At 44.4% G+C, this 21925-nt stretch overlaps 1 protein-coding gene across 21 annotated transcripts in view; it reads left to right on the top strand.

The window, feature by feature from the left end:
• The window catches only part of EIF4G3 (eukaryotic translation initiation factor 4 gamma 3), a 152347-nt gene that overhangs the window by 109601 nt on the left and 20821 nt on the right, over positions 1-21925 (top strand). For 15 of the 21 annotated variants that reach the window (XM_027443099.3, XM_027443094.3, XM_072026772.1 and 12 more), the window contains 10 exons: positions 3792-3880; positions 5812-6061; positions 8678-8835; positions 9980-10105; positions 11254-11364; positions 15300-15470; positions 16492-16689; positions 17417-17563; positions 17848-18084; positions 20336-20440. In XM_027443099.3, the coding sequence (XP_027298900.2) occupies positions 3792-3880; positions 5812-6061; positions 8678-8835; positions 9980-10105; positions 11254-11364; positions 15300-15470; positions 16492-16689; positions 17417-17563; positions 17848-18084; positions 20336-20440 (1592 nt within the window). Of the gene's footprint in view, positions 1-3791; positions 3881-5811; positions 6062-8677; positions 8836-9979; positions 10106-11253; positions 11365-11557; positions 11672-15299; positions 15471-16491; positions 16690-17416; positions 17564-17847; positions 18085-20335; positions 20441-21925 lie in introns of those variants that run through there. The other 6 variants (XM_072026777.1, XM_072026779.1, XM_072026776.1 and 3 more) reach the window with 2 other exon arrangements.

The raw sequence follows: 21925 nt of genomic DNA, 5'->3' as shown, positions 1-21925 counted from the left end.
ATAATAATAATAAAAAAAAAAAGACTGGTATTCATTTATGCTTAGCAGCTGGCACCCACACCAGAGGGGCCTGGTGAGGAGCCTGCTCCGTCTTGGCTGGGGGCCGGGGGCTGAGCCCCCTGCCACAGGCACTGCCCAGCACCAGGGCAGGCAGCCAGGAATGTGCAAGCACTGCTGGGGCCAGGGGTTTTGACACGGGTAGCAATGCCCAGGACAGCCTGGAAAGGGGGATTTTGTTACTCTTGGTGATGCTGTGGCAGTGGAAGGTTTCATTCAGTCGAGTTTTGGTCCCGCGCATCAGTGCCAACGCTGCTGTTGAGATGGAATTGTGCTCGTTTTATAACTCAGATTATAACATCAAAGGTGAATATCGAAATATGTATCTGTATATTAAAAGAGCAGAAGGAATGAAGTAGGCAATACTTAGCACGCATATCAAAATGAGACAGCCTCATAATTTAGACCATTTTTTTTCACTCCTGCCATCTCTGATCTTGTAACCAGCAGCAAGCCAAGTGCAGCTGAAGAGCCAGCAGCATGCTGGGGCTGCTGGTGGTGCTTCTCTGGGAGGAGGCTGCCCACTAACACCGCACAGCTGCCCAAGAACAAACTTGGGAAATGTGTGAGTGCTGCGAAACGGGGACCTGTGTTTGAGAAGGAATTCAGTTCTCCAGAAATGCTTGGAGACCTTCCTGGGCAGCAGAGCTGGGCACGTGCGTTTGGTGTTTCTGTGGCTCGTGGAAGTGCCCTGCGGTTTGATGCCAGGCTCGGTTTTCAGGGAGCGCAGATCGTGCCCTTGTCCTGCTGAGGCTTTGGGTTTGGCAGGGTTGTTTTGGGTTTTTGTGTGTGTTTTTGGTATTTTGGCATGGGCCCCTTTTGTTATCCCTGAGATTTCTGTAGGTAACTGCTCTCTTCTGTCTTTGGTTCTTAGGCACAAGAAACCTTAACTAAGATACCTTAACTAAGCATAAATTAGCATAAATTCTCCGATTGAGTCAGTTCCTGTAGCAGAAAGGACAACTTCACAGAAAAATCTGATCTGATGTCTGCTGTTTTAAGAGGGGAAATACTGAGCTATGTCTGCTGCTCTCGCTTCTGTACCCCAGCCAGCTCTGAGATGTGTTTCAGCGAGGGGCTGTGAGGCTGCAGGTCTCATCCTGGGCGGCTGCTGTGCCCCAGCATCATGGTGTGGTGCAGCCCCAAGGCAGGAAAAGGTTTGCACAAGTTATTCAAAAAAAAAAAAAAAGAAAAACTCAGTGATGTCTGTGCTGCCCAGTCACAGATCATGTCCTTTATACGTCTTTCTTCTGCCAAAAAAAAAGGTGAAAAACACGAACCCCTGAGAAGCGATACTAACACTGACTGCCTGGCAGCTGAGGAAGAAAACACCCCAAACCTTTGCCAACTCAAAACCTATTAACTTGTGATTATTGCTGTGCATTTAAAAACGAGATGTTAGTTTGCACCCTGGGTGTTCCCTGTGCATAGTTTGAGGTTGAGTGGAGAGAAGCTTTAAATGCAGAGTTTGTCAGTCGCTTGCACTCAGAGCTGTGCAGCTCTGCAGTTCTCAGATCTCTTTGCATAACTGCTCAACTTTGATAATCATTATTTTAAATTACTTGGCTATAGCAACACATGATTTGTTCCATATAGCACATATTACCAAAAACAACTTTTTTTTCCCCTTCTTTCCCCCCTTTGCTTTCAGAAACAAATCCTGTCCTGTACTTCAGACAGGGCTGCAACCATCCACATGTATTTAGGTCACTGTTGTGCACGGTCACATCTTGCCCCTCGTCACCTGCTGCCAGCACGATAAAAACACAGGTGGATGTGGCACCCTTCTTGAAGACATCCCCAGAACTACAGGACAGCCTTCCTGGGCAAGAAATCATTACCTTGGCACCAGCCCTGCAGCCATGGGCTGACTCTGGAAAAGCAGGGGGCTTCTTTGGCTTTCCTCCAGCTGGTTTAGTGGCCGCTTTGGATTCCTGGAGCCGTGGCAGCACCCGGTCTGTGCATGGTTAAATCGCAGTGGTTCTTGCCTGTGTGGAGTCCTGCGGCTGGTGCCAGGCTCAGGTCTGCGCTCCAGGTGCTGTTGGTGAGAATAACCAACGTGCTGTGGTGCACACACAGTACGCTTTCGATGGAAATGTGATCTTCCTGTAAAGCTGACCTCCTGTTGCACAAGGCAAACCCATTTCGCAACCCCCTGCCGTTTTGTGGGGCTGGCTCTGCCTTCCCCTGGGAGCTGCAGGGAACCCGGTCGCTCGCTGGTGCCGTGCTCAGGAGGGCTGGGTTCCTTCCCAGCTCCCCGCAAACCTCTGTGCAAGCAAAGCAGGTGGCTTGGTGTCCCCACCGGGGTGTTTGGTCTGCTTCGTAAAGGCCCTTCGCATCCCCCGTTAAAAGGAGCCTTAGAAAATGCTCCGCGTTGTCCTGGTGTAAATAGGGGTTGTAAATAGGAACTGTGTTACTCCTTAGTGCAGTGTTGTTAATGTTGTAAATAATGTTACTGTGAGCCTTATTGCCCAAGTTTTGTGAATGACCAGATAATGTTTGAATATTTCAATTATACTCCTGTTTTTATTAACGTTCACTTCTGTAGCGTTTAGCACTCTGATCAGTGAAGATAGCTCCTGCTGCACGTTGTGTTCAGACCAGGCGCTGAGTGCATTGATTCCTCAGACCACAATGTTTCTGCAAGCCCTCAGTCACCCTCAAAACAGCGAAACCCTGTGAGCACTGAGACACGGGGTGGGTGCCTGGGGCAGTGGGAAGGCAGCAGAGCCCATTTCCTCCCTGCCCATAGGAAGCCCACGAAGAATCACACTGCAATTGCAAACTTACTGTTAAGTGTCTCCAGTTGCTCTTTCCATTTCTCCGTAGCTGAAGAGCCTTTCCAAATTCTGTTTTACGGTGATAAAATACATGCACACGGTGCTTTTCCATAGTGTCTGCTACAAACCAAAGGCTTGAGCTGCAAATCTGTTTGCAGTAAACTTCAATCATGAAATCAATTCTGTTTACACTCTGTTAAATATGCATATGTGCCTAGTATCAGAATTTAAGTCGGTAACACTGGCAACAAATTACGAGCATATTGGATTAATGGTTTTCTCTCCTCTTAATATATTGTGTGGTTTCTTTTACCCTTCAGGGGAAAAAAACTGATTAGAGTAAATCACTGCTGATCTTTGAAATATTATACGGTATTTTCTTTGAATCAGTTGGCCAGGAAAATTAATGAACAGTGGAGTTGTTAACCTGCTTTTAAATTGAGATATAAATCCAGCTCAGGAGAGCTGGGTTGCTGGAGTAGAGCTGCGAGATTGGAGTTGTTCTTGTGGCTGAGACACTAGGATTTGGGGCTTGTTTATGCTTATGGCTCAGACAATAGCTAATTCTTAAAAGATGTCTTGAGAGAAATATGCCGAGCACAACCTTTGCTCCTCACCAGTACCTGATCTTTAAAAAATCATCAGTTGCTGAAGGTTTTCTTTAGCCCTACATGATGCTTGTAGTGTTGGTAAACTCCTTGCTATCAGAAGTACCATTTTGAGCTTGAATGAGCAGCTTGTAAAACAATTATCCTGTTTTAATGTTGCTCTAACGATTTTGTTATTACCGCATTGAAACAAAAAGTGGTTATTTCAAGCTGAATCCTCCGCAAGGCTGTGGCTGCTTCATTTTCCTGTATGGTTAAAACCAGCACGCAAGAGGGAAGCGCATCACCCGTGTGCCCGTGTGTTCCGTAGGATTGGTGTGGTAATAGACATACACTTGTATTGCAGCCCAAACAGCTGTAACTGCACCAAAGATGTGGAAGAAACCAAAAGACCGGACCCAAGCCACTGATGAGGTGACAGAGGCGGAAACAGAGGTAAGAGGGAGCACAGTCTTCCTTTTTTCCAAATTTAATGATGATGTTGCTCTCTTGAAAGGGTGTTTTAGGCACGTTGCTTCCTCGATCTCTCACAAGGAAGCAAGGCAGAATTTGGGGAGGGAGAAGTGTGATATTCCCCAGCATCCTTAGATAACTGGATTTCATCTATCCCCTGTTGAAGCCCTAAGTTTTCTTCATTCTTGCCAGATTGAACCACTTCCAACCTTCAAGAACATGTAGTTGTAACTGCTGTCCTCAGGTAAAATGGGTTTGAATCCTTTGAAGGGCGTTGTGTGGGGACCCCAAGGCCATGGTGGTGACATTTGGAAGATTCTTTTGCTGCACAGAGGTGTCATTGTGATGTCATGGCCAAAGGATGGTGTTTTCCTGATGGCCATCTGATGAAGAAGTTGGGAAAAGTTGATATTTCCTTGAAAAACCACCTCGCCAGTAGTTAGATGAATTGAGAACATCTCCTTTGCTGCCATGCTGGTAGGGATGTTTCAGGAGGAACCTCCTTGTTTAAATGTCCTGGGTAAAATTGCTGTTAGAATGTATCACAAAGGGGATGAGAGAATAAAAATAAAAAAAATAATAAAATTAAAACAAAACAACAACAAAAACTAAAAATTCAGGCTGCCCTGTATTGGTGCATGTGTGAAAACCGATGTTGGCCAGGTCATTACTCCAGGTTTTCTTTGTTACTCATCTGCTGTTTACTGCATAACTTTCCCTTATGACAAACACCGTGGAATCTATCTGCTACAAAAGCATGGTGCTGCAGAGTAAATCCTGAGTCTAGTGGACAGTACTTCATCCTGTGAGTGAGTGTTTGCAGTTTCTCCACTGAAAAAGCAAACAGGCTAATTTACATGTAATGAGTGGGGTACAAGTATGTGCTTTCCACTCTATTTGGGAGAAAAGAGATGCTTAAAACACTTGCGTGTGAAGTATCACAGTGCAACGACTGGTCTGTGGTCAACAGAAGAGCTCATGGTGGGGTATTGCAAGGAAATTAAAAGCATCCCTGTGCTTGTTTTCAAGCCAGAGAGCAGAGGATGTTGCTGGGCTGTGCCAGCAGGTTCTCTCTGTGCGTTTCCTTTGTCATTTGCTGGAGAATTTTCAGCTCCTGGGCCATGTGGTGTTCGCACCAATGCTAAATGTACGTGGAAGAACATCATACCATTTTACCTTGAAAACCTGCAAAAAGCATTTTAGGACGCAGTTCTCTTAGGAAAGAGGCCAAAAGGATCAAGAGCCTCTCCTGGAGCATCCCAGATTCATTATTTCTTTTGTTTAATGGTTAGATGTGCTGCGGTTCCTCCCAGGAGAAGGGCATTCCTGGCACCTTCCCTGTCTGCATTCAGAATAAGGCTGTGTCCCTGGAGAGCTCCAAAATTAACGGCAAGAGACGCTATAGAAAATGTTGCTTTTTCTGAAGCAGCCGCGGAATTGTGGCTGCATGTTACATTACCTTCTTCACTGGGATCTGCTCCAATTGGCAGTTTACGTTTAGAGAAAGGACCCCCCCTCCCCAAGCATGTGCAGCATTCTCTTCAGAGCAGCTCAGGAGCTGTGGGAGAGGGGAGAAGAGAGGTGGTCTTCCTAGGCTCAGACTGTGAGCTGTAACTCGTGGCTGCAATGCTGCAGGGCTTACCAGCTCTGCCACTCCAAGGCGCTGGGCACGTCATGGATAACGCTGAGTCTCTTCATTTGCACTAATAATTACCAGTGGGTTATCCTGGGAGCGAATCGGTGAATGGTCTGGTTATTCTGTGTGTTGTTACAGATCTACACAGCGCTGTTTAAGAGGTATATATGTTCCCGTTAGGCACAGACGTGCCATACGAACAAACAAAGAGCCGTTTTGCATGCCTCGAATTTTGGTAGGGTTTTTAATGTGACCTCTCTTTCTGTTTGTGCTTCAGTCTAAAGTAGAAGAGGAACTTTCAGGTGACAAAGTACTTGAATCTGAACAGGATAAAATGAGCCATGGGTTTCAACTGGAGAAAGACCCCTCTGAACTTACAAAAGTGAAACCTGTGGAAGAAAACGGAGAACAGGAAGCAGAACCTGTCCGTAACGGTGCTGAGAGTGTTTCAGAGGGAGAAGGAACCGATGCAAACTCAGGCTGCACAGAGAGCTCCAGTGAAGGGCCAACGTATCAATATAAGCCAGGTAAATCCTGCATCCTTGCTTGTTTTTTTTGCCTTTCTCCTTTGAGGACTGCTCACGTGCAGTGCTTCTTACCCAAGGAAAGAGGGCTGTTTCCAGTGGTGATGTGCAGGGTGTAGTGTTTTCACCACGTCCAGCTCCGCTGGGATTCACAAAAATACAGGCTCTGAGAGACCTTCTGGGGGAGCACAGGAGGAAATTTTTTTTCCTCATGCTTGTCATAATGAAGAGAAGAGGAGAGTAAGGGAACAGGGCATGACAGGAAGGGAAAATCCTCAATCTCTTGAATTTATTGCACGTGTGGATGTTGGCTGCAGCACATGGGAAATGATGGTGAACCGGTTCCCTTGTCATTACCAGCTGAGAACAATCCCTGAAATTGTGCGTAAGCAGGCACAGTTTTTAAATAAAAGCTTTGCAAGTTCTGTGTACTTAACGTGTGTATACATCTAATTACCAGGCTAAACAGTTTTGTAAACCTTCAGATTTCTGGAAGCATAAGAAAAAGAAAAGAAACAGTGCCTGGTTTTCAGTCCAGGCTCTGCTCTTGAACTATGGGCATGCAGTTTTTCTGAATAAAATAATTCAAGTGAGGACTCAAAGGACACTTGTGTTTTTGTTGCTGGTTATCACTGGATATAGCCTACCTAAGGGATTTTCTTGTTATTCATTAAGATACTTAATTCAGAGGCCTGAACCTCTATAAATTCACCTCATTAAAGAGACCTTGAGACCATCTTACTTTTCAGTTGCTACCAATTTTTAAGTGATTTCTGATTCAGGTGGAGCTTCCTCAAAATAAATTAAGTCATTTTCTTAGGAGCCTTAGAAATTAGGAGTATAAAACAAAATAAGGAAAGACCTTGAAAACCTGGCAGACAAGGTACTGGGAAGAGGCACCACCATTAAGTGATCACAGTACGGTTATTTCTGCACTGCTTTGTTCTAACAAGGACCCGAGATGCTTTTCTTTTATTAATTTTGTACTGCTGTATTGTTAGGAGAAAACACAGAGGCCTCTTGATAGTTTACCACACACTTATGATAGCTTACCTATTCGTTAGTTAAGCACATCTTGAAGTTAATCCATAATTCATCAGCCACGGCTCTGAAACACTCGATGCAGTCGGAGTGGTCTCGGTTGGGTCTGGAAGTCCTTCCACTTAGCCGAAGGGCTTGGATTGATCCTTTGGAAAGCAGCGTGCATCAGACGTGTGCTGCAAAGCAGGGCTGACCACTTGATGCAATAATCCTCGATTTCAGCTCTGCTCTTTCTAAAGATTGGGATTTTGCCTTTTGGTAGGAGGACTTGTTTGTTTGATCCCAGTCTCTCCACTCACTGAATATCTCGAAAGCCTGCTCGTGACATTTCCCAGCTGCTTTTCACGTCAGAACAGCTTGTGAAGAACTTTCCAGGAGAAGGAAGCTGCACATATAAACTGTTTCTTGTTGCTGCCGGTACTTTTCCATGATAGATGGAGGGTGGTGTGGCACGGTGGATGGGCAGCTGGCCGGGAATTCAGCTGCTGGGGCATGGCTAGCCAGCCAAATCGTTTTCTGCACTTTTAATCACAAAGCTCAGAAGAAGAAAAACGTTGCAAAGAGCTTAAAAAAATTAATTACTTTTGTGTATTTTCATTCCCAGTTAATAAAACCCACCGCTTGAAATAAGTTCCCGTTTGCAGCCTCTGCAGTGTCAAGGGTGCTGAGAACCCAGAGACCTAAAGCTGATGATCAGGCACCAAAATAAAGAAACAAGAGAAAACCGTAACAGCAAAGCTGACTGGCTGATTAAATGCAAAACACCACCACTTGGCATCGGTGAAATACAAAGGCGGCATCTCCTACAGATGTTTTCCTTCAGATAAAAACATGCCTCCCACTTAGGGGCCTGACTGGTCAACCTGGCTGATGAACAAGTCGATGTTTTCTTTTCTAACTTCAAACAAACTGCACAGCCAGCAAAGAAAATCCTGTCTCTAGGCTACCAGATGCTAATTTTCCTTGCACTGAAACGTAGGCTGTAGGTTTACATTTTGATTTGCATCAGGCAAGGTTCCTTCTGTCACCACACTACAGTTCTCCTTCCCAGAAGTCCCTCAGAATAAACGGGTGGAAAGTCGCAACTTGAATTTTATTTTATTTTTTTTCAGTTTCCACCATTATTTTCATGATGGGTTTTCAAAGGCTCAGTGTTTTCGAAGGATCTTTTTGTTGTGCATGGCTCTCTTCTCAACCACATTAGTGCCATTGTTTTATTGCTCCTTTTTATACAGAAATTGCTTCTTAAATTTCCTCATTTTCACCCAGCAACTTGAATCATCCCCTTTTCTTCATGTCACAAGAGAGAGTGAAAGTTGGAGTTAAAACTGGAGTTAGTTATTAGATCCGTATGCTGCTGCTGCTGGAGCTGACTGGGTGCTCCCCATCTTCTGTGTTCCTTTAACGTGATGTGTGTTCCTCTCCTCGCTGCCTAGTGGGCCTCATAATTAAAATAAAATTAAAATTTCCTAAGCAGCATTAGCAATCTCTTCCCTTTGGATTTAACAGAAACGTGTCTTTGAGAGCAGAGGTTTTTGTTACCTCTGAAGTTACCTCAAGCATCTTCTTTCATTATAGAGCAGTGGAAGCCTCTGGACCCGGACGGGAAGAAGCAGTACGACAGGGAGTTCTTGCTGGATTTCCAGTTCATGCCTGCCTGTATCCAAAAGCCAGAAGGGCTGCCTCCCATAAGTGATGTGGTTCTCGACAAGGTGAGAGGAGAGCCAATAAAACAGGTACGTGAAGTCTCTTTGTTAGTGAACAAAGATATCTAATGCATGCTTCCTTGCCCTTTTTGACGCAGAATTTTATCGGCAAGGGTAAATACTTGGCTCATGTTGCATCACAAAATTCTTTGAATAAAAGGTCTTGTTGACTAATGAAGGAGCACAGATGGTTTAAAAACTGAAGCACAGATATTCTTAATGGTTTCTGTCCTGGATTAAGTTTTACGGGGTTGATAAAATTGAAAATGCTGTATGATAGCCATCAGGACCAAAGGATGTTAGCAAAGCAAGAGGCAGTGTATTTTATTAGATCAGTTCTACAGTTAGAAAGCATAGAAAGCTTTCAGGCAAACTCTTCTTTTGGTCTGAAACAGTTGTGTCAGTACTTGTGAGCTGATCTAATAAAAGATCATTAAAACCTCAGCTCTCAAAAACATTTGTGATTCTTATCCAGCTTTATTACAGATGTGATTTTCTCCTCTGTATATCTGTGCTTATAGAAATACTTGTTATTGTGGAGGTGCTGCCACCAAGACCCTGTTCTCATCTCAGAATGGTGCAGTTCATTGATCTGAACGTAACCACCACAGGCTTGCTTTTAAGATTCAAGCACAGATCAGGATGTAGGCAATTCTCATGTGCAGAAACATTTCTACTCTGAATTTCATGCCCAGGCAAATTGTTAAACACATAAACACAGCTTTGGTCCCAAAATGGTTTCATCTACCTACTAGATTTCCGTGATTGCTTCTTACTGCTCAGTCTGCTTTTGAGCTGCCTTTGCTCGGTCAGCCATCTGTCTTGCTAACACAGAAGACATTTGTTTGAGGGAAGGTGGCAGTTTTGTGATCCTGAACCAAGACCATTACATTCATATTGCAGAAGACAGGCTTGTGTTGGCATAATTTTGTCTTCCATAAGTCATGTTCAGCCTTGAAATGTTTCTGAACTCCACATATTTCCACAACAGTCACCTGTGTAGGAGATATTTTAAATTAAATGTGTATGTTAGTGTAAATGGGGATGCAAAAAACTTGCATGGTTTGTTAAAAGCATTGGTTTAGGTATTGAATATGAATATTATTGTTTAGCAGAGATTGTCTGTAGGCTTGTGATGGCTGCAACGCCCTGTTTGTTCTGCTCCACGACTCAGGTCAATCAGCCAAAATTGCCATTGAGAACTCTGGACCCTCGGATATTGCCTCGAGGACCAGACTTCACGCCAGCCTTTGCCGACTTTGGGAGGCAAACCTCCGGTGGAAGAAACGTATCTGGAAGTGTGAGTTTTCCCCAGCTTGCTAATTTAAGAACTGGCCTTACTGTTGAAGCACTGATGAAGTCCATCCTCACGTTTTTGGGCGTTTTCCAATGTTCCACTGGTTCTGGTTTTGTTGGTCTGCATGCAAAGGGGATATTTCTTGGCTGTGAAAATGTAGGCAAATTAGAAAAACATTGCAGACGTTTTTCATTGGTATGTATTGGTCTTAAATGTGTTTGATCTCCTCCTTCCCCTTTTCCTGCTTGAGAGGTGTGGAAACATTTCCATACTGTGGACCTGGCAATGGCACGTGTGCGAACACACGTAATTCATACAATGACATGAGCTTTGTGTCAGCATGCGTCTTCACATTAGTCTGCCTCATAGAAAATGCCAATAGAGCAAATAGGTTTTACTAACAAACCAAATAATAATTAAAAAAGTGGATGTTCTTGCTTTCTCTACGCTTCTACTTGTTGCTTTGCTTTGATGACTTTGTTCCTAGTTTTCCCGTCTTTTCATCTGCTTTCCTTTTACGTGCTAGTCTTTGCCCTTTGTCTGGCTTTACCCAAACTCTGTGAATTCTTACTTTCTGCCTGTGCCATCACTTGTCCTGGGTGTGTGGGTGCCCCCAGCATGGTGCCTGCCGAGAGGCTAGGTCAGCCACAGCTGGGGAACAGCAGCTGCCTCAGTTAGGTGCAATCACTTCTCATTCGTCTCTCTAGGTACATTCAATTTATCTACCTGGATACATCTAATAAACTATCTATTATTTACCTTTCAAATTTGCTCGTTTCAAAGAAGTTTGCTAAATAACCTTGACTTCCAAGTGAGCAGATTTCCAGGAGGCTCGGAGCCAAATGCAGCGATTTCGATGCAGACTTTGAGTTGCTGTAATATTTCTGGTTTGAGAGTGGTCTTGTGGCCAGTGCCTCAGTTCTGGGGTGCGCGTCTGTGTCTTCGAGTAGCTTCAGTGTCACGGTTTGTCTCAGAGAACGACCCGGTCCTGAAACTTTGATGCTGTTTGAGGTCGACATCGCTTCCTATATTTAGCGACTCCACAGTGGGCTGCAGGTTGTACTCCGGCGCCTTCTGTCCTTTCATGCGCTGAATGTCCCGAGCCTCTTGGCACCTTGGTAACATCCCTATTGCTCTTTCTCTTTCCACAGGCCTGCAAAGTGCAGAGCAACCCTGGATTGCCTTCCCTGGCTCGGTGCGGTTCCCCAGCATGCCCTCTCTTGGTCTCGCCTCACCCACCATTGAGGAACCTGCCGATAGGGGTAAGCCAAATCCCCCCCCCTCCCCCCATCTTTGCACCTTTTTGTAGAGTTGTCTTTTTCCATAATGACCACTGTTGATAAAGAATGACTGGCAGAAAACTTTACAAAAAGGTGCAACATTGTTTAAAAAAAAAAAAAAAAAAGAAAAAAGAAAAAAAAAAAAAGAAACAAGACTTGCATTGTACCCCTCTAGGCAGTCTTCAGTGGTGGGTGGGACATCACCAGCTGAGGGCATGCTGGGACGTTGGCCTGAGCGGGATCCACGAGGGGTCTGCACTTTGCAGACCTATGGAAAGGGGGAGAAAAGGTAAGTCCTGCTTACCCCGTTCATTTGGAGCATTCAGCACATAACATACATCTTACATTTGCGCCTTTAAAGAGTAGAGCCTTTCTTTGCATCTTCCTCGAGGAGGGGTGGAAGGTAACCTTATTAAATACGCCTGCTGTCCTGTGATGTCAGTTGTTACAGGATGAGAGGGTTTTCAGCCCCGAACAAAATCAGATGTTATCTTCTTGTAAAGCATGGCAAAATCTGCGTGTATGCTCTCTGTCCACTTGGTCATTCCACCTCTACACAGGCCATGCTCATAAACCATTAAACCCACTGCCTATTCCTTGCCTTTGAAATAATGTCAAGCAGCTTAGTGCTAACAAGCTTTCGGCACGTGAAAATCGTTTATTTTGCTTCCTTGGCTTTGTCTTTCCTTCCTTCTTTTTCATTAAATGTGTTGTATGACTGTTTTTAGAACTAACACATGTTAACTCAAACAACATAAGGAGTATCGTTACATAGGAAGAAAATACAACTAATAAACATGTTCTGGTGTAGAGAAGAAGTTAGAGAGTTGGGTGACAAGATGCTAACAGAGAAATATGGTTGGAGAGGAGCAGTCCATTCCTGCACGCCAAGGCAGGATGTGTCTGCTTTTATCCTTCCTGACAGGTGTCTGGGATGGCTCATAAAAGTCCCTGGTGGTGGAAACTTGAGTCGCCTGGGTTCTTGTGCTTCCCTGGAAGGCAGTTGTTCCTGGCGTCTAACCTCAATTTCGCTTTCTGCTCTTGAAGACTGTACTTAGAGGGAGCAGCCGTTCTCTAGTTTTTTGGATGTTTTTAAAACATTCCTATGGCTGCGTCCTAAGAGCAGAGGTGGACCATGAGGGAGAGCACCAGGTCGTACTTTGCTGCTGTGAGTTTTTGGCTCCTTAGCAGGAGACTTGTCCGTGTCTTTCTGCTTTCCTTTTTTCCCCTGTTCATCTGGAAGACAGGTAATTCAGATTAATGTAGTAACATCTGGTAAGCACTTCTCCATGCCTTTGGTGGAAAATATTATTTCAGTGCAAGCTGTAGTGCCACAATCACAGGTGTTACAGAACTATTATTATTTTTTGGTTTGGGTTATGAAAAGGAGGCCAGGCATGAGCTCAAATGCCTCTTTAACTTGCTGCTTTGTAAATTTGGAAAAAAAAAAAGCCAGGTTTTTCTGTTAAAAGTTTATGATTTGTATATTATTTTATACACATTCAGAGGAGGCTTCTGTTCGCTGCTTTTAAAACGTAATGAAACATTCAGCTAGTTTGAACCAAGTTTATTCACACATTTTAAAAAAAAAAAAAAAAAAAAAGAACATAATCTTAAATAAAGCTTTTGTTTTATTAATGCATTTAAAGGTCTGGTCTCCAAGGCAGTCAGATTTGAGTAAGCCATGAGGACAATCTCCATCTCCCCCTGTAACATGCTGATGTTCAGGAGAGGCGTGAATGGTTTCTGCATTGTTCAATTTTGCAAGGGAAATAAAATCGTTGCCTTCAGGGAGGTGTTATTTGCTCAGAAAGCAAATGCTTTGGCTTTGTGTGGACCCATGCCCCGCAGAAGAGTCGTGCCTCTGCCTCTCTCTCCTCATGTGTTACAGTCTGGCTGTAGTTTGAAGGTCCTTCAGACCAGTGTTACCTCTGTGCAAGAGAAATGGGGCAGCTGCAGGTTGCCTCTCTTTGGCCTTGCCCATGTCCCTGGTGGAAATTAGCCCAAACCTTCTGAATTTCAGGGCATGTGGCCAGCCTGGGCTTTTTGCAGACAAGGAGTTGTATAATGAGGTCTAGTGCATGTGGCTGAAGCTGGCCACTTTCCTGTTCCTTTATTGTCTGATACTTCAGTGCGAAGGACGTTTCCTCTTTCCATGGCTGTACATTTGCTGCACGATGTGAATCTGGGCAGCACAAGTGGCTGCAAGTTGCATACAATTGCATGAAAACAGGGGCGATGCTCAGATGCAGGACTTCACTGCATCACAGCGGTGTCTTTTGAGGGGCAGGTGTTCTCAGTGGAAACAAAGAGGTTGTAGGGAGTGACTGACGACTGTATGGGGAAGGTGTCCGTCTGGAATTGTTGTGAAGGCTCCTGTGACTTGCAGACTCGTTGCACTGTCGATTTTTGGGGACTGACTGACTTGGCTGTTCCTTTACCATCGCAGTGTGTGCCCACAGAGGTCTGAGGCTCGTGTCTGTGTGCTCCAGCAGGGCAGGTGCCAGGGCAGCATGCTGACGTGCTGCACCATGTGTCCCTTTTCCGTGCTTCGCCTCGGTGTACCAAGCGTGTCCTGGCACGAGATGGTTGTCTTCCCACAGCATTTTGTTTTGATGCTGTTACCACATAATGAAGTCCAAGAGAACTCCAGCAGCGGTGGTGATTATGTTCATTAGCATTCAGCAGCAGCACGCATTTACCTCATCAAAGCCCACTGTTTCAAATTGCATATATAAGCCTAAGGAGGGTGGAGTTTTGTTTTCAGATGTGCAAAGTCATTTAAGGGATGATGCATGACATGTGAGGCACCAGCTGTGAGAGCACTTTGCCCATGTATTCAGTGAAGCTGTTTGAGTAACTGAGATGGTTTTGCCTCTCTGATGCGGGCTTGTTCACTCTGTTGAACAAAGAAATGCTTTGACTGGCCCAATCTTTCACGTAGAGGTTGCCTTCTGTCCACTGAAGAGATTAATTACTTCTGTTGAAAATAACAGGCTTTGGTAATGGGGTTTTATTGCGCTCATTTTTGCATTGAGGTAAGACATTTCTAATAAATTAGTTGAGAAATATGAGCACATAAGTGAAAAATAACATCAGTACAACATTTGATACGTTCAGTCCTTAATCAGAAGATCCCAGCTTATGAGGTGGTACTTTGTGGGTGCCTTCTGCCATATCGCTAGTACAACTGATGAAAAATTCCCCGTTTTCAGAAGTTTTTCAGGTCTGACTTAATTAGGAGGAGTAATACAGCATTGCAGAGAATTGCTTGATGCTGTTTCAGACAAAGTACCATGTTGTCATTTCTTCTTCTGTGAAGCTACAGAGAGTTTGACCCGTACCTGTCAGGATTTGCGTTTCCTTAGTGCAGGAGCAGCCCTTGGTGCTCTGTTAGTGTGTTTTGTGTAATTCCCGTCTTAAACGTCTCTGTTGTTTGAAGCAAGCTCCAGTAAAACTTAGCATTTTTGCCAGAGCTGCTAATCAATCACTACCTGATTGCTTGGGATGGCATTTTTGAAGTAAACCTGTGAGGATTTAATCCTTAAATACTCTTCGCAATAATGTCTGAGCTGCACGGTTCCTGGCTTTCAAGAGGCTGTTTTGGTCACTTGGGTTCAGTTCCACAGCGCTTGAGTAGCGTTTGGGCATCGCCAAAGTGTGGAAGCAGAGCCATGAAGGCAGTGGTCATCCCACGTCTGTGTCGGGAAAGGCTGCCTGGGAGAAACATGTTTGGTGTCTCCACGTTCCCTCTGACCAACCTGGACCAGCGGGTTGCTTTGGAGGGAGTCCTAAAAGTCATAGGATGAGTTGGTGATTGTTGATGTTGCCATCAGCATATGTTGGCTTGTGCCCCTGGAACATTTATCAAGATGTGAGTTTAAAAGGGGATATAACAAGGAATGTTTTTGTCCTAGTTGTTGAATGTTGGACCGAGGAGATCTCAGCCAGGCCAGAGGAGAGAGCCCAGGAAGATTATCACTGTGTGTGTGAAAGAGGATGTCCACCTGAAGAAGGCAGAGAACGCCTGGAAGCCGAGCCTGAAAAGAGAAAATCAAACCGAGGACCCAGAAAATGTCAAAACCCAGGTGAGAGTGTGAGCAAGCACTTCTGAGAGTACAGCGGTCTGTAACAGAAGAAAGGTGATCATTTGCCTTTGCTGTTGTGTAAGACAGTGGAAAAGGGCAATGAATTCCAGTTTGAATCGCAGCTTTCCCCTACCTGTATCTTTTTTTTTTTCATCTGTTTATTCTCAACCCAGTGTTTAAATGGCAGTCCTGTATATTAAGACAGTCTAAATAGGGAACACCAGACAACCTACTACCTCTCCTCCAGAGCTGTTTTTTCTATTGCTGTTTTAGTAGAATATTTCAGTCTCCATTCTAAAGCAAACAACCTCAGACTTCCAGCACAGAACTTGCTTTTCATCCCCTTTTAGACTACATTTCTGTGCTGAACCTCAGCAGTACTGAGGTTCCTCTGTAAGATTCCCTCGGCTTGTCCTGCCCAACCCAACCACGCTCTCTCTGAAGCTTTCTCTGTCTTTCTCCTCCTCCTTTCCTCTGTGAGGCAGCCTCTCTGGGTAGAGCTATTTGCCTGGTGGTGAAAATTCTAATTTGTAGGATAAGCTGAGGTAGTCGTGAAGGACACTAGAATTCTGTTCCCAGGGCTAACAGCAGCCTTGTTGACCTAATTATCATCAGGACAGTTTTAAAAAGAAAGCCTTAAATATAGAAAAAGTTGATTGCCCCTGGTTGAGAGAGATGATGACCACTCCCGTATTAATTTATATTTCATAGCTAAATTGATACCGAGAAGAATATTTCAGTTGGGTGACAGCAAGGCTTTGTGCCTCTGTTGTGCTTGGAAAAAAAGTGCTTGGGCATTTCCAAAAATACGGCACTGCAACTGTGAACTGTGATCTGTAGTAGCTGGTAGCTGAGTTATGGTTGGAGCTGAACTGTACACAGATGTGTGGTTATGTACCTCAGTATCCTAGTCCTACAGGACATCTTCTCTGTTCACCTGTAAAATGCCTAGCTCATTGCTCTAAGCCACCCTATGCCTCTTTGATTTGTGCTTAAACTCAAAAGTTGTCCGGTCATTCAGGAGCTGTTCCGCAAGGTACGAAGCATCTTGAACAAGCTGACACCCCAGATGTTCAATCAGCTTATGAAGCAAGTAACAGACCTGACAGTAGATACAGAAGAGAGGCTGAAAGGAGTCATCGACCTGGTCTTTGAGAAGGCTATCGATGAACCAAGCTTCTCTGTGGCGTATGCAAACATGTGCAGATGTCTTGTAACGGTAAGAGGTTTCCAAAGTTAGATGGGAAGTTCCTCAGGGAAAACATTCTGCATCTTATCCCCGAGGACTGATAAGCAGTAATATAAATGCAGCAAGGGCAGACTTAAAGGGTGGTTTCTGAACATGAATAAAAATAATTTACATCACAGATTTCTTCCTCTACATTCATTGGCCATGGCAGGCTTTGCTTGGAGTAACGCTTTTTTTGGAGTCAAGGGCACCAAGCGCTTTGCTGTGCCTGGTCGCAAAATGCTATGAGTCACGTTTGGAAGTCCAATTCCTCCCTCTCATTTCAAAGGGAAGCCTAAGGTGCAGAGCCAAGCTTTGGACAGTTAACTGTCAGATGCTTGGTTGGGACAAAACATCCCCTTCCTCCCCCAGCTGATGATTTGCTGTGCCGTACAATGAAGGAGCATAGCTTCGGGGTCTTCAGTGTGTAATAGCAGCGTTTTTAAGCAGTGGGCCTTTTTTAAAGGATTCCATGAATGGAAATGTAATCTGTCTCCAGGCAGAGGTGGCGTCAGCCAAATTTTGAGTGTGACTTTACATATGGAATCTAAAACTCCACTGGAAATCATGACATGCTGCTTAACTGTCATGGCCTTGCAAACTTGCATTGCTGAAAATGAAGTACATAATAAAATGTAATGGATAGCTTATAAAAAATCTCGCTTGTACGTAGAGTTTAGATGTATTTCTGCTGATGTTCTTCTTCCTTTTCCTACAGCTGAAAGTGCCCATGGCAGACAAACCTGGGAGCACAGTAAATTTCCGCAAGTTGCTATTAAACCGCTGCCAGAAGGAATTTGAAAAGGACAAAGCTGACGACGATGTCTTTGAAAAGAAACAGAAAGAACTTGAAGCTGCTACCACTGTAAGTGGTATATTTCCCCATAAATTCTCAGAGCCCTCTGAAAAGGATCCCTTTTGAAGATGGCAGTCAACTGGGGGGAATATTGAAGCTGAGTTTCATTCTGTCACTTTGGCTGAATGTAATTAAAAATATTTGCCTTGATTAGTGTATTTATAAGCTCTTTTTGGTTCTTAGGAGAAAAAGAGCAAACAGGGACACCAGTGACTAGGTCTGTAAAACCGGCTCTTTTGAAGAGTTCTGTGCTCTTTGAACATGCTCTTTAGAGCTGTTTTTCTGTTTTACAGCCAGAGGAGAAGACACGGCTCCATGACGAGCTGGAAGAGGCCAAGGACAAAGCCAGACGGAGATCCATTGGGAATATAAAATTCATTGGCGAGCTTTTCAAACTGAAAATGCTGACGGAGGCGATCATGCATGACTGCGTGGTAAAGCTGCTGAAAAACCACGATGAGGAGTCCCTTGAGTGCCTTTGCCGCCTGCTAACTACCATTGGCAAGGACCTGGACTTTGAGAAAGCAAAGGTAGGGCAGGATCAGAAAGGAGTAATGAGGCTGGCTGGGCAGAGGATGGAAAAATGGGTGTGGAGTGTTTTTATTGGAGATTTTATTTTTTCCTCGCAAATATTTGTACAGCATGAGGAAGTCATCCACTCTTCCATGGATGTTTCATCACTACCTGGCCTTCCTCCCCCCTCTCAGTCCCTCTCTAATACTCTGTACCATTTTCAACGGTGTAATCCAATCATTACATGTTTCCAAGTATTGCATCCAAACACATAGTCTAAACGTGCTTGACATATACCCTGTGCTTCATTTTCCAAATAGATTTTACTTCTTATCTGTAGTTTCTAAAACATTAAAGCAGTTTCTTTGCTGCTGAGGATTTGTATTACCCAGGAATTCTACCACTGAATGTATTATTTCACATTAAATCTAAAAAACACACCACCTTGTTAGCTGCCTTAAACCCCCACCTGAAATTTGGCAGATGCATTTATTTTGTGTCATCTTCTCCAGCTATGCTGGAGTGAAACAGCTGTTTTGCAACTGCACTGCTCCAGCATCCTCCTCCTGACTTCCCAACAAATGTGTGTGTAACACAGAGCATTACGCACTCCCTGAGCTTCTATTGGCACAGGCAATCTGCTTCTCCTTTGCAAAAGCCAGGCATGGGATGAAAAAGCATTTGTGGATTTTGCCAGAAATCAGTTGGATTCAGCTCTGGAAACAAACGGAGCTAATTGTTTTCAGCTGCTCAGGGCAGGGAGTTCCCTTACAGTGCACTGGGTTGCAGGGATCACGGTGGATCAGGTCTGATCTGCATAGGGCATCCTCAGAGAAACAGTTTCTCAAGCCATTTTGTGGAGAGTTGACCAAAAATTTGCAGTTCACCACTAAATTCCCGCATCATTACGTAGTAGCATGTGCATTGTTGATGCAGGTTTGAGAGTGCCAGAAGAGGGATTTAAATCTCTCCACATGCGTTGGGAAGAAAACAGGGTTTGACTTCTAAGCAGTAGCTGAGGTCATGTTGGATAAGTCCTGGACAATGTTTTAGTCTTTAGTAGCACAGAAACAGAGGAAAAGCGAACTTTTTTGGTGCACTGGCTGCTTCCACAACCCTGAGCTGCAGCTCGGTGCAGCCAGGAGCTGTGTACAGCAAGGAGATGCTTTCAGATGTTGTGTTTCTGGGTGTGAGAAGGTACCTGGGTCCTGTCCATCTGGGTTGTTATTTCTATTAAGATGGAGAGAGAATCCTTTATTTATTTTCTATTAATGAGGGAGACACTTAATTACGCATTTGTATTGAAGCTAAAATGTTAAAATTTCTGGAAAATGTCCGCTTTAAATATTTTTCCCATCATTCCTAACTTTGGAAAACTTCGCTTGCTTAGCTGAAACTTTGTTTAAGTGTAAAGAAAAGGATTTAGCAGGTTCTTTATGAAGGGAGTGGGAAACATTTTATAAAACTGCCCTGAAACTTTTCAAAACGGATGAAGCTGTTTAAAAAAGCCAAAGAGGCTTTTTAGAGCCTAGCAAGTCAAATTTAGACCTGGTGAAGGCTTCTGTAATAATACTTTGCGTCTTAGGGAAGATTTGTTTTCATTACATCATCACTTTTTGGAAGAAAAGGCATAAATAAGATGGTATATAGTGCTCGTGGGGTTTTGTACCACAGCTGAGCCTGTTAAACAGCTGCTTGCTGACAGAGGCAGTGCATCTTCCCCCACTTCTTTTGCCTGACCCCAGCTGAGATGGCTCAGGGGTAAAGCAACGAAACAGTGTCTGCAGGGTTAATTTTGTGGCTATTTAGTTCCCTTAACCAGTTTTTCTTGGGCTGAGATGAGCACGTGTTGCTGGTACGAAAAGGGGGAGCTGATAGGTAGAACCAGGACTCCTCTTACTGGTGGCAGCTAGCCAGAAGGTCGGCTTCACTGTGCCACAGAAAAAAAGAACATCCATTTCTTTAATGTATGGCAAATTTATTCTGTACATGCAGAGGGTGTAGATAATCTGAGTAATTAAAAATACAATGGAAGTGTGTGCTGAATGAAGGAGGTGTCTGCAGATTCATGCAGTTGAGCATTACACTCAAATCCAGCCTGTGGGTGCATACAAGACCCCAAAGCACCTTCTGCAGGGAGCAGATCTGGATCCCCAGCTGGGCGTCTGGCATGGAGGTGCTATAGTACTGAGCCCACAGACTCCCCACCTCAGGGAGTATGTTCACTGTCTTCCAAGTTACACTGACGATGACATTTCTCTCGTGTAGCCTCGCATGGACCAGTATTTTAATCAGATGGAGAAGATTGTGAAAGAGAGGAAAACATCTTCAAGGATTCGGTTCATGCTTCAGGACGTAATAGACCTAAGGCTGGTAGGTACCAACTCCAGTAATAACAGAGCGTGTTCCCTTGCACGTCTAGGCTGGAAGAACACTGACACAAGATCAGGGATTATGGAAGTTACAGCAACAGTGGAATGTTAGGGGGAGATTTGTGCCCTTTATCATCCCAGAAGCCTGGCTGTTTAATAAGGAGCATCTCTTTTTCCATTTTTTTTAATTATTATTATTTTTTTTATTAAGTTGTTAGACGGGTGAAATACTGTTGGGTGTTTCAGTTCATCTTATTGTTAGACACGCACACACAACAGCTTCTGATAACACCGGTCCGGCCCCACTACAGCAGACATGCCTGAGCCTTTTTCCCACGACAGGCTTTGGATGTTCCACCACGGCAGCCCCTCTGCTCCCATCTGCCAGTCATACTGCCTAGCTGCAGTCATTCCTGTGCACTCTGGGGTGTAGCTGTTCCCTGCCAGCACTAACTTGTTCTGATGGGACCAAAGCACTGTGGGATGCATGCCCCACAAACCGGGGGGTCAGTGTGGCTGTAAAACAAATGAGAGCTCTTCTTCAACATGTGTTGTGTAGAGCAATAACCCCATATTAGCCTGTATTGCTGCTACAGGTAGGCATCTGCTAGGTGTTTCCTGGCCATACCATGTTAAACAAAAGCGAATGGAATCTGTGCTCTTGTCAGAGTGCGGTGATGGTGGGTCCACACCAAACTCCTTAACTGATGAGTAGGAAGTACCCTGTCCACAGATGTCAAAACACACAGAGCAGGCACGGGCCTGCCCATCTTGTAATCCCACCAGGATTTTGAACAAAGCCAAGGTGTTAGACCTGGGGTCTCAGTGAAGGGTGTCTGCACGCCGGCTGAAAATGGGACTGCAGCTTGCACAAACATTCCTAAATAGCTGTAATTTCACCCTTACAACACGTGCTTTGGTAGCAGCGCGGCTTTAGCAGTACTAGACTCAAGACAGCACTTGACTGAAGCCCTGAGTGGGTTTTACTCTTACCTCAAATGGCTGTTTTGGGGTTTGTACAGACTGAAGTCACTGTTTCAACTACAGGGTACGCAAAGATAATGATTCAATACAACTCAAAAGTTGTATTGAAGTTGTAGCAAGATTAAGAGGTAGTGTGGTTAATTTGGGGGATAGATGGATCTGTGAAGTGTATGGTTGAATAGACACATCAAGCAGCAGAAATGTTTCGCAGAGACACATCTCCACCTCTCTGCTGGATTCTTTTCTTAGCCATCACAATCCCTGGAGTGACAAAGCACCATCTCCAGATAAAATGCAGTCACTTCTAAATTTCAGAGTTTCATGTTTTTCCTCAAGCTTGGAGGAAGGGTTCCAATGAGCACTGTCAATAATAAACAGAGTGAGAGTAACAGCGGCCCCCCTCTAGTTCATCTCTTCCTTGACCTAGGAAGACTGGAAAGCTGGAAATGTGCTAGGGGTTAATATGGATTGAATTCAGTCATGTCTCTCCAAAGCCAGGTCC

Source organism: Anas platyrhynchos, chromosome 22, assembly GCF_047663525.1.
Source record: "Anas platyrhynchos isolate ZD024472 breed Pekin duck chromosome 22, IASCAAS_PekinDuck_T2T, whole genome shotgun sequence".
NCBI lineage: Eukaryota > Metazoa > Chordata > Aves > Anseriformes > Anatidae > Anas > Anas platyrhynchos.
Note: the sequence above shows the minus strand (reverse complement) of the source record. Positions and strands in the feature narration are given on the sequence as shown.